Source organism: Prionailurus bengalensis, chromosome A2 (assembly GCF_016509475.1).
Source record: "Prionailurus bengalensis isolate Pbe53 chromosome A2, Fcat_Pben_1.1_paternal_pri, whole genome shotgun sequence".
Classification (NCBI taxonomy): domain Eukaryota; kingdom Metazoa; phylum Chordata; class Mammalia; order Carnivora; family Felidae; genus Prionailurus; species Prionailurus bengalensis.
The window spans coordinates 23,462,030-23,474,548 of record NC_057348.1 but is presented as its reverse complement, the minus strand read 5'-3'; the positions used below and the strand labels follow the sequence as shown (position 1 = coordinate 23,474,548).

The 12,519-nt window shown below is 43.7% G+C and overlaps 1 protein-coding gene across 3 annotated transcripts in view; it reads right to left on the bottom strand.

Annotated features, from left to right (window-relative positions):
* Nucleotides 1-12,519, bottom strand: part of CACNA2D3 (calcium voltage-gated channel auxiliary subunit alpha2delta 3) — an 860,144-nt gene that overhangs the window by 89,738 nt on the left and 757,887 nt on the right. For all 3 annotated transcript variants that reach the window (XM_043587660.1, XM_043587659.1, XM_043587661.1), the window contains 2 exons: nucleotides 2,205-2,266; nucleotides 935-979 (listed from right to left, as the gene is read on the bottom strand). In XM_043587660.1, the coding sequence (XP_043443595.1) occupies nucleotides 935-979; nucleotides 2,205-2,266 (107 nt within the window). The remainder of the gene's footprint in view (nucleotides 1-934; nucleotides 980-2,204; nucleotides 2,267-12,519) is intronic.

Below are 12,519 nucleotides of genomic sequence, written 5' to 3'. Positions count from 1 at the left end.
TCATCCCGGTTTCCCTTTTATACTTCTCTCCTTGTTTTTGCCTACTTTTTTGAAATATATTCCTAATCGATGCTTTCTGTGTTGACATTATATTTGGTTAGGATTTGTTGATATTTGTTACCCTGTGGTAACCAGAAGGAATATAAATATGATTATTTATAAGTTCCGGTTTATGTATTGACTAATGTTTTAGTTACTGCAGCGAAAGAAAGGCTACCTGAGCCACCACGGAAGGCCTCTACATACCTGCTTGCTCCAAATCATGGGGCAGAGGGTGTACAGGATTAAATCCTGTGAAAACATAAGTCTGAGGGGTAGATTTATGGCAGTGGTACATTTTTTTCTCTTATTGCTCACGGGTGGGATTCAAATTCCTCTTCCCAAAACAGCAACAGAGAGAGAGATAAAAAGAAAGGAAGGGAGGGAAGGAAGTGTGGGAGAGAACACTATGCTAGAATAAAAAATCCTGAGTTTTCAACTCCTTACATTTTCATCTCATTTATTACATGAAATTAAGCAAGCCATTTCTCTGATCCTCAGTTTCCCCCTCTGCCAAATGGGATGATCATTCCTATCCATTTGATTGGGTTACTACCAGGATGAGAAGAGATAACATATGGGGCAAAAGCTGTGAGACTTGTCATGTGAGCTTCAAATGGCTGCAATTTGTATTATTTCCTATAAAATGCCAAAATTCCAAAAGTGCCATCCATGGGACATTTAAGCACATTTTTCCAAGTCTTATAAACTATTTCATTAGGGGAAGAAAGAAAAAAAAGAAAGAAAAGAAAGCAAATGTGCTTGAGATTTTGGAGCTTGGTCCAGAGCAATCTGTCAGACATGGCTCCTTTTACAGAGGCACTTCCTCTTTGAGAAGGCACCCTCTGTCACCTCCCCTTGACCAGGGCAGAAACAGGGCCAGGGGCCCTCTTACCTCGTCATCACAGCTGATGGAGCATTTGCCATCCAGAGAGGCACACTGTGGGGTGGGGGAAAAGCAAGGGGAAACGTATTGTTACTTGGACATTCCAGAATTTGCTATGGCTGCCACTTAATTATTCAAGAACAAGCTATTTCCTTGCCTTTTATGCAAAAACCAAATTTCATCCAAAGGGAATGCTCCAATGGGGCACCTGGGTGGCTCAGTCGGTTAAGCGTCCTCTTGATTTCGGCTCAGGTCATGATCTCATGGTTCGTGGGGTCAAGCCCCATGTTGGGCTCCAGGCTGAGGCTGAGATTCTCTCTCTCCCCACCCCTACTCTACCCCTCCCACATGCGCCTGCATACTCTCTCTCTCTCTCTCTCTCTCTCAAAAAGAAACAAACAAACAAACAAACAAACAAAGGAAATGCTCCAAGATGAGTATTGTCTGCTTTCCCTAGGATCAATACCAACTCCAAATAGTCATATAAAAAACAATTTTGGGGGGAACTGACTCTTTTTCATTTTAATTTATGTTGCCTATTTTAACTTATGTTGCCATTCAATATTGATATCTTTTTAAGATCTCAAATCTTTGAGTAACAAAAAATATCACTGTGTGAGTATTTAATTTACAATTTATAAAGGCTAGTGACTCTTTAAAAACACTCCTGTCTTAATCTATACTTTCCTAAAGTGTTTAAGTATTTATGTAAGAAATAATATATTACCCCAACATTTAGAATTGGGGAAAAATTGCCATTTCCACTGAATCACTACACAAATACTACTGAGATTGCTCAATACAGAGAACACAGTGCAAAGAAGGAAGCCTTCCAGATTTTCCAAGGCCTAGAAGTCCTCTCTGGTCAAAGAGGTCAGATGCATGCTTAGTCAGATCTAGTTATGCAAAGGCCTTCAAAGCTGCAATAAGGAAATTCACAAATAGATAACCAGGCACCACAAAGTTAGAAAAAAATCACTGTGGAAATTCATAAAAGTCACCAATAGTTAAAAGAAAAACTGCTCCTTTGGAAGATCACTATCTTGATTTCACAATTAAAACATTTTGTAGGAGCAAATTGCCTTCTTTCCCAGCATGTGCTGTCTAACATGCTGACAGCCTTTTATTTTGCAGTGAAATGAAAGGTAATCTGAGCGGCCAGCAGTTCATTCTACAAACATTCATCGGAAATCTGGCACTTTAGGCTCCGGGTCCCCAAATGTGAACACCTGTATAATAACAGTGTCTCTAATGCTTCAATACGCTGATTATAACTTACCTGTCTGCTGGCAGTCCAGAACTTCCTCTGGAAAAATTCAAGTTTCATCTGAATGCCTACAGCTGGGACAAATTATAAATAAAACAAGGCATTAGAGATTCCTTCCCACAATTACTTAAGATTATCATTGAAAGTTATCTGTCCCGGGGAAAAGCTGATGCAAGCATACCAGATAAGAACTTAAAAACTAAATTTACAGTGAAGCCTACAACTAAGACATTTTACCTTTCAGGTAAGGAATTCTCAAGGCTAATTATATGCACAGAACTGTTGATGACTCTTTGGAGACACATTACCTGTGTGTTTCTAAAATTCATACACTTGTGGTCACTCCCCTCCCAAACCCAGGCTAAAAACAGGAATGAAAACAATAAAGTCTATTTCGAAAACGATTGCTTCTTCTGGGTTCTTGTTTCGGTTATTACTGTATGAACTTGCATGTGTAAAATGTATACTATGCATGTGTTTTTGAGATACAACATTTGGAAAGCACTTGTCACGAGGCTGGTGTTTGGAAGGGAGTCACTTTGCTATGATGTGACTTAGTGAAACTGGCCCCCAGTATCCACATCTCGATGATTTTCTCTCCCCAGGAACTTTGAGGGAATTACGCAATTCTGTTTGGCCATGAAAAGCTCCCTTGAGCAATAGTGCATGCCAGTTCCAGTGAGAGAAACATACAGAGAGAGAAGTTAGGAAAGTGACTTGAAACTTTGGGAAGTAACATTTGGTGGAACCTTAGAATCAGGACAGGAACAAGCTCACACTGTTTCTCTTCCTGAAGCCAAAATGATGTAACTCTTGAAACCATTTCGGAAAGTGCTCAAGGCAGAGCAGAAGGCTCATCAGATGGTAAGAAGATGTTAGAGGAGTTTGGAAAGAAAGAATGCGATTCTGTGCTGGAAACACTGGATTCCACGCGGGACGCCATTGGTCCCAGTGCAGTTCTGCAAACTTCAGTCTTTTGCACACCAACTTCCCCATTTTTGCCACATCTGCACACCACCAGTATTATTTATCTTTCCACACATTTTCTTTTACTTAAATACCTAAAGTAACTTCAACCTAAGTAACAGTACCCATCAAAGGAAAGACATGTGGGGGAAGTTCACTCAATACTCTTAAGATCCCACATGCCACCATGTTTAATCCCCCAGTTAGGTAATCGTTGCCATACTAACTTCAGGAACCTGAAGATTTATGAAAGTCTTGGCCTGTTACTCTTATAACCGTCAAGTGCATTCCTACTTATTAGAAAAATTGTTGAAGCAAGCCTGAGAGTCAAGGTTGACTGACGTATGCACATTAGGAGGGACTCATCTTCTACCTTTGGACTTAGAAACTCAGACTCTAGGATAAGGCTAGAGTGAACATGGCTGCAAAATGCAGAATGGGAAGTCTCTGGAATGCACCATCTCAGCACTCTGGATTCACGTGGCTTTGCTCAAAGCATTCCCCACCTTCTGGACCATAAGCTCTCAAAGGACAGGTACCTGATCTCGCTCCCCACTGGATCCCTGCCCCCCAGCAAGGTGCTGAGCATGTAGATGACCCATCGGTAAATGCTTGGCTTTTAAAAAACCTTTCAGGTGACATTACAGTCAGTAGTTATTGAGAAAAAAGAGTAATATCAATATGAATTATAATCACATCCAAATGGAGGCTTTGCAGTGGTAGTTCTCCACACGTTAGAACCCGGGGAACTTTTTAGAAACGACTGATCCCTGGGGTGCCTTCTCCCTCCACACCTAGACCATTTAAACTAGATTTCCTCGAAGTGGTGTCTAGGCATGGGTAGCTGAATGAAGATTTTTTCTTTTAAAGTTTATTTATTTTAAGAGAGAGAGAGAGGGAGAGCATGAGCAAGGGGAGGGATGGAGAGAGAGACTGGAGAGAGAGAGAATCCCAAGCAGGCTCTGCACTGGCAGCGTTGAGCCAGACATGGTTCAGTCTCATGAACCATGAGATCATGACCTGAGCCAAAATCAAGAGTTGGATGCTTACCTGACTGAGCTACCCAGGTGCCCTAGCATAACTGAAGAACAGCCTCTAGTGATTCTAATGTGCAGCCAGGGTTGAGCACGGCCGCTCCACAGGCCTTAGTAAACTGGCTGTGGGGGACCTGCCACCACGTGGACCACTTTGTCAGACTGCAACACAAGCTGCTCTTCCTGGCCCTGGAGAACATTTCAGAGAACACCTCAAGGAACGTGATTTTGGAGGCTGGAGGCTGTGTGCTGCTATTTCCAATAAATCTGACCTTCCCAAATGCCTGACAGGCCATATCCTAGTTGGGGAGGGGCCAACTGAGGGCACTGCAGAGCAGGCTGGGCTTTGCTCAGATCCACAGCAGGCAGAGGTGAGGGACTGCCCTTAAGAGGCGGCTTGGAGGAGTTTCTCTGGTTCTACCAACAACAGGGAGGGTGCAGGCAGCAGAGAGCTGACTTCAGGACAGAGGGCCTCACGTTGCGACATCCACTCACTGGTGTCTAGGAGGAGAGTGGAGGTGAGTTTCTCTCTCGTCTTCCGTGTGCTTCTCTGTGCAGCTTCTCCTTGGCATTGGTCCCCAGCCAGCTCTTCCCAGGCTGGCAGTCAGTAATTCTAAGGCCACTTGTGAAGACCATGGCCAACAACCATGGCAGGCTTCTAGATGCTAAAGGATAAAGCACAGGGCTTCCTGAAAGCGTCACCCCACAGTGGCCTTTCCATGGCGTTTCTTGTTCCAGTAGCCCAGAGTTGCCCCTGGCCTACCCATCCTCACCTGGGTTCCCCATCAGCAGCCCATGCCCTTTCTGAGAACCCCTTCTATCCTTTGATGGATGCCCCCCCCTCCCAATTTTCACCTCCCTAATGAAGCTTGCTATTCCCTCCTGGGTGTTTATCCATCTCACATTCCTGAAGCCTGCTATCATCTGCCCCTTTCGGCCTGCACCCCAGTTCCTCAGAGTGCTTTAATCTTTCCTCCTGAGTCAGCCCCTCCATCCCATTAATCATGTGGGCTGCTTCCCTCTGATCCCCCTCCAGCATGCTGTGTCCCTTCCCTGCTCCCAATGCCCTAAACTAGACACCGCTTTCCTTGCTCCTCATTCCTCGCACCCCCATGTGGGCTGTGAGGTCGATGCCACAGGGCTGTCTGAAGTCCTGACTGCCACATCTGCTTGGTTTTGCCCTGGCTGTGTTTTTGCTGGCTGACCCCCCCTGCCCCTGTCAGCAACTCTGGCCCCTGGCTCCTGGTAGCACATCTGGTTTCGTAGCATTTCGCCTACAAGCTAACATACTTCTCTATGATTAAGAGAATCACAAGCTCATTGGCAAGTCAACTCCATGACCATTTGTTCAGTGGCCTTCCCTATGCTGAGCTCTCAGTTGGGTGCTAAGGGGAAGGAGAACACATAATCCCATGGTGTCTAGCTGTGGTGTAGCCACATGGTAAAGGCAACGTCAGAGACTTCACACAGGGCTGAAGAGCACAATAGATGGAGCGGGTTTGGCCTGGGAGAGCTGGCAGGAGCTTTGTGTAAGGTGACACCTGGAGACCTGACTGGCAGGAAAAGTAAGAGCAGAGGCAAGATGGTAATCCAAGCATGGAAACAGTGCAGATGAAAGGATGCAGCCTTTTAAAAGACCACAGTCTCTTCTGAGGCTGAAGGAATGGGAGTGGGGGACATGCTTGTGCAGGTTGAGGTCAAACGGCTGAAGGTCTTGAATGTTGGGCCCACGCATCTAAAGAGTCTCCTGTAGGCCTTGGGCCAGATCCAGCCTCTTTTTATAAATAAAGTTTTATTGGAACACAGCCACACGCACCTGTTTCCACAATGTCTATGGTGTGACGGCAGTGCTGAGTCGTTGCAACAGAGACTGAATGGCCCACAAAGCCTAAAATTCACGTTACTTGGCCCTCCACAGAAAAAGTTTGTTGACACTTGCTATGGGGTCTGAGGAGCCATTTAAGATTAAGCAGAGATATGGCAGGACCACAGATCGATATTTTAGAAAGTCCATGATGGAGGCCTTGAAGAGGAAGTACCAGGGAAACGGTCCAGATAGTGGGAGACGAGAACAAGAGGTGTTAGGCACCTCCAGCCACTTGGTACATTTGGCTAATGATCTCTTAAGCATGAAAATGATTTAAAGCGGAGAGAAAAAACACACACCAAAAAAACCCACAAAAAAACAAAAAAACCTAATACCACCCCTCACCAACGGCCACTTCCCCGCCAAATAGACAAAAATGCTTAAGGAGCATCCTCTACCCGACTCTATTCAAGAAAACAAATAGGAGCTTCCACAAACAGAAATTTAGATTCCTTTCACTATTTTCCTTTATATTTGTTTCACATGGGTTTTTTTTTCAACTCTTATCAGAAGAAAATCATTATTACTTCAGCAAGTCCCACTCTCTTCCCCCACCCCCCACATATCCCAAATGGAACCCAAGATATTTGTCATGCCTGTCTATTTTGCTCTTTCAACAACATTTTAAGCCATAACAGTATACTCTGATTCAAGTCAATCTTGCTAATTTAATAAGGAAAACAAGGACAGAAAATGCTTTAGTGAAACCCAAGTCCCAAAGAGAATGCAGAAAATAAAAACACCATTCCTGGGGTTTGAAATTTTTTAGACAGTCCAGAAAATCATCAACATATTTCTCCTGGAGCTCATGGTTCTCCTCACTTCCATTTGAGTACAAAAGCTCCCAGACCCCCTGTCAGGGGCTTTCACCATGACCATAGAACAAGAGCCCCTTTTTCCATGACAGCATAGGGTGGTACCTTACCTTCAGGAGTGGAATAGACCCAGAAAAAGGTATCCTTTGGGGCCCTTCCCTATGTGCCAATATTGTGTGTGCCTCTAGGACAGTGACGCCCAGATACTGGTATGGTCTTTGGAAATCAGCAAAACAACAAAACCATTTTTGCGAGAACTGCCATCCCAAAGAGCCCCAGGCCCTTTCACAGGAGATAATTCAGGCATCTGGAGTACTGACATCACTTTTGGTTTGAATTACTCAGGTGACTTTTCCTGTAACTCTCCTCAGTACTCCAGGAGGGCCTCGGTACAGATTTTCATTCCAGCAATGCAGACCACATACCTTCAGTGAAGTATCTTCCAGGCTTCCTCCTTCCTCAACTTTGTAACTTCCTTACTACCTACTTCCTCCTCCTTCTCCTCCTCCATATTTATCAGAAACCCAGTATGTGCGAGGGGGTGGGTGTACTGATATGAAGACAAAACAGCCAGGGATGGGGACCTGGAGAGGGCAGTCAAATCACTGAAAAGAGGATGGCACTTCAGGATTCCCAAGTGGATATAGATGAGCACAGAGCATCATCCATGCACCTAAACATGTAGCCATTTCACGTGGGGATGTCAGTGACTAGTGTGCTTGAATCAGGACAGACACCTCAAATGCTCCAGCTCTGTGCTGTCCAGATTGGTGGCTACCAGCTACATGTGGCTATTTTAATTAAAATAGAATAAAATTAAGAATTCACTTCCAGAGTTGTGCTAGTCACATTTTCAGTGCTCAATAGCCACATGGGGCTAGTGCTCCTGTAGTGGATCATGTAGCTCAACAACATTTCCATCATCACAGAGAGTTCTATTGGACAGTGATCACTGATAGGAGCATCAGAGAGGAACTGGGTATTAGCACTCTTTAAGGATCAACGGTAAAGTTCTCCACAGAGCTGTCCACGCTACCCACTCCCTGGAGGTGCAAGAAACGAGGATGACTTAGGTATGGAGGATTTAGATCATTTAGAACTGCCAGTGTGAGAAGACCTGGATTTACAAGGGGAAGTTGGTAATTAGTTTGAGAGAAACCCAAAGAAATCAATGCAATATGCTCAATGTGGCTACCACCCCCAAGATTTATTTATTTTGCTTTATAAAATTTGAGAATACAAATTACATTTCCAGTGCTATTATATTCAAATGCATTCAAGATGAAATCATGCATGCATCTCATATCAGGTTAATAGACATGCATTCAAGTGTAATCTGAGACCCGCCAAAGAACAATGTTACATGTAAAATTAGAAATAAAATAACTTTTTCATATTGTATTCATTTAGAAATAATTTTCTGTGGGCTTGGTCTCAACTTGCAACATACCCCTAGGAGCACAAATCCGGTTTGTAAAATAGTGCTCACCATGCCTGGCACGCAAGCTCACACAGACACCCCTACTTCCATTTGCCCACTCTCCCAGCCATACCGTATATTCAGATACACATTGAGAGCTCATCCAGGAGACAGAAGAACAATCCAGCCGCCAGCAACCAATTATAACCAGGAAAAGTTTTACTGAAAGAACTGGATGTGAACCCTGTTTCTAAGACTGCTGTGTGCAAAGGATGTATTACTTCACTTCTCTGTCCCTGAAAAGACAGTCATACCAGCTTTAGCTTCTGCACAGAACTTTTGCGGGATGGGGGTAAATGGTACAAAATAAAATGGTGTGTATTCGAACACTCTAAAGGCTTGATAGTGTTGTCAGCATTCCTGCTATGATCTGTTCCCAGAGTTTTTACCCGTTATTCTTGAATTTCACCACCACATACAACTTTTCGTGCCAATATATTGAGACTGAACAAAAAAAATCCACCCAGGATAAATCCATCCTGTTCACTGCTAGAAATGTCTATGGTATAATATTGGTGGGTAAATACTGTACTAAATTATGATTCCAAAGAAGGGGGATAGAGACCATATGAGTCCTGGCAAGATGAAGCAGAAAACACAAGGTGATGATTCTCTTTCAGTTGAGCAAGCTTTTAGAATGGATTCCCCCCCCCCCCAAATATTAAGGAAAGCTGTGCTCTATCGTTCAAGCCCTTCACACACCCCTTCTGGAACTGTGATCACTTATGCACACTCAGGACAAGGCTAGACAGGTCTGCATATAGAATCCAAGAAGTTTATTGTCCCCAGTCTGGCAGTACCAGCTTCTTGTGTTCATCCAACAGGGTACCTAACAAACAAAGCTTCTCAACCGACTGGTCACTGATGGCAGCATGTGACAACTATTTCATCCCAGTGCTCAGGCAGACAAAGGTTCCAGAGTGACCCTGAGTTAGTGTGGCCCATAAAGAGAAGTCTTTTGTAATAGATCCAATCCATTGATAGGGATATGTAGACAACTGCATCTTTATCAGAGAAAATTGAAACTATAATAAGTTAATAAATAAAATATCTGCTAAGAATACCCCATGTATTTCATTATTTAAGAGTGGGACTTTTATTTTGCTTTTTAAAAAAATTAAAGTTTTTTTTAATGTTTATTTGTTTTTGAAGGAGAGAGAGACAGAGAGAGAGAGAGACAGAGAGTGAGTGGGGGAGGGGCAGAGAGAGAGAGAGAGAGAGGGAGACACAGAATCCAGAATGGGCTCCACGCTCTGAGCTGTCAGCACAGAGCCCAGTGTGGGGCTTGAACCCGTGAACTGTGAGATCATGACCTGAGCTGAAGTCAGACGCTTAACGGAGTGAGCCACCTAGGTGCTCCTAAAATTTTTTTTAAATGTTTATTTTTGAGACAGAGAGAGCACGAGCAGGGGAGAGGCAGAGAGAGAGAGGAAGAGAGAATATGAAGCAGGTTCTGCACTGTCAGCACAAAGTCTGACATGGGGCTTGAACCCACAAACTGTGAGATCATGACCTGAGTGGAAAAGACACTCAACCAACCGAGCCACCCAGGTGCCCTGAGTGGGACAAGTTTTCTCAAAACCTACATTCTACAAATAAATGCTGGCCATACGTTTGTTATCTCTTCCAGAAAATGAGCTCCTGCTGGTTACACTTCTCAAGCAAGGTAGTGGCTATTTTTACTCAGCTGGCTTAATATCGCCCATCCTGTCCTCAACCCCCTTTGACAGAGCCCCTGATTTTTCGTTCCTTTGTGTACAATGGCAATGATTGCTAGCGGTGACAGTAACAAGGGCTGGCACATTTGGATTCCAACTTGCCTTAATTAACGGTCAACTGTAATAGCTGTTAGCCAGGCCACATTTGTTTAAATGTTTTCTTCTGTTTATTTTCAACATAGTTAATTGCAAGCCGAACTAACAAATGAATCTGCATGTCACTTTTGGGGGAATATTTCACGATCAACGGGGGGTTTGGAATAAGGCCACTGTTCTGGGGTGTTGAGGAAAAGAATTCTAACCTTCCTTACATCAAATACAAGCCCATTCCAGAGGTCTGCTAATGTCCAGGATAAATGACTTACCACATGAATAACAATTTAGAGCCGTAATGTGAATTATGACATAACTCATCTGTTAAATATTTCATGTGAAGATTTTAATGAATTGCATGATGGAATGTTGGACAAAAAAGACAACTGAAATCCTGGGACTAATTTGGGTGAAACTGAGAACAGAGTATCCTCACCATGAGGGGGAAGGAAAGGCAGCTGTTTTCATGTCCCCCTGGGTGTCAGACAGCCAAGTCCAAAGCCTTTCTTAAAAGATTATAGGGGAGAGAGAGCAATCAGCAACAACCGTTTGAAAAATATTTAGATCAAAGCAATATTTGTTTATTATAATCTTGGTAAAGCCTGAACATTAATCTCCAAGGTATGATATTATTTCAGAAATTGGGAGGGGGGGAGGGGTGGAAACAACATCCTCAGAGCAGTAGACACACCTCATATTTTAGCCTATGCCAACTGAAGAAATACAATGATAAAAGGGGAGGAGGTGTTTTAAATACATCCCCAAACCGAGTGCATATTTCACTTCTGAAGTGTTCTGTGTGGTACAGTGCGGGAGGAGGGAGGGGTGGACTGTCTTGTACATGCTTTTAAGTAACAAAGAGCCCCATGATGTACACCTGTGGTAAGAGAGAGGGAGTGGAAACAGGATTCATTATCACTCGATTGACAACGTGATAGCAAAAGATTTTCTTTGAAGACTCATAGCTGTGGAAGCCTCTTTTAATCTGGAACCATCCCCACCCAGTCTGTGACTGGCTTCTGGGAATGTGTGTAGGAAGGCCTCATCAGTTGCCTGCAGATTTCTTTGGTAATCGCTTTGTTTTCGTCCTGCCGAAGCTTCTCGGGAGCAGTCACCTCAGGGAAAGTGTAATAAGTGACAATTATGAATGTTTCCTCCATTTTGATTCTAATTGCTTGACAGAATCAACGCTGAAAAGAATTAGCGGGCCGTGGGATGGAATCATAACTTCCTTTCCACTCCTGAGGTAATCTGGAAGCATTTTTCCAGACTCCATCTGAAGAAACCTATATTCCCTCAGCTTTCTGAGGCCACGGGAGCTGGCATCGACTATTTTTTGTCACATTGTTTTATGCTCACAAAACTCTTCAAATAATATTATTTCAATAAAGTTTTGGAGCCAATACATTTCTAGAGTCAATTCCCATCTTTTCAGCCTTTCAGAATAAAACATTTAAGCCTCAGGCTTCATTGTATTTTAATCAGGTTACACAAATCAATGTCCATTAAGAAAATTATAAGCTTCCAAATTATAGCTCCCCAGTTAATAATTTCTTATTAGGTCACCACCTAATAACAGTTACCAAAGAGATTATAACAAAATCAAGGGTCAGATTTCCAAACATTTCAAAACCCATAATAGAATGGTCACATTTATTTGCCAAACACCTCTGAGTTGGATGTTTGTGACTGTATTTAATGCAAAGCAGTGCTAAAATATCCACGTGGGTGGCTCACAGGGCTGGAGGGACACATCCAGCTCCTCTGAGCCTTCGGCTCATGTTCCAGGGCACAGGGAAGGAAGGGGACTTGGGTAAGCACACCCAGCTCATTTGAGCAAGCCTGAGTCCATCCCAGAGCTCCCCACCTCAGATCTTTCCAGGACTGGGTGGGAAGGGCAGTGAATGAGAAACAGCCCTGTGCTGGTATGAAAGGAGCAGCTCAGCTCAGCTGACGCCTTGTGGGAATATAGTCTGGATGCTATAGGCTATTCTGATGCTGAAGGAGAAGCTGAAAATCTAGATTTCATATGCAGACAATTCACTGAAAAATTCACAACAGTCTCTCATAGGGTCGCCAGATAAAATACTTCTGATTTGCGACATCTGGCAACCCTACACTGAGGGTCACGCGGCGCATCCCAGGCAAAGACCTGGGGTGACCTCTGTTGCAGGCTGAGCCCTGAGAGCACTGAGGTACTTGTGTCCTGCAGCAAAACATCAGGTCTGGGAACCAAGGCCGCCTCCATCAACATGACTTTCGTGACTCTCTTCTTTGTTCCAGAAAATTCTTGCCCAGAAATGTAAGGCCATAAACAAGTAAAAAATACCTCATGATTTGCTTGAGAAACTTCC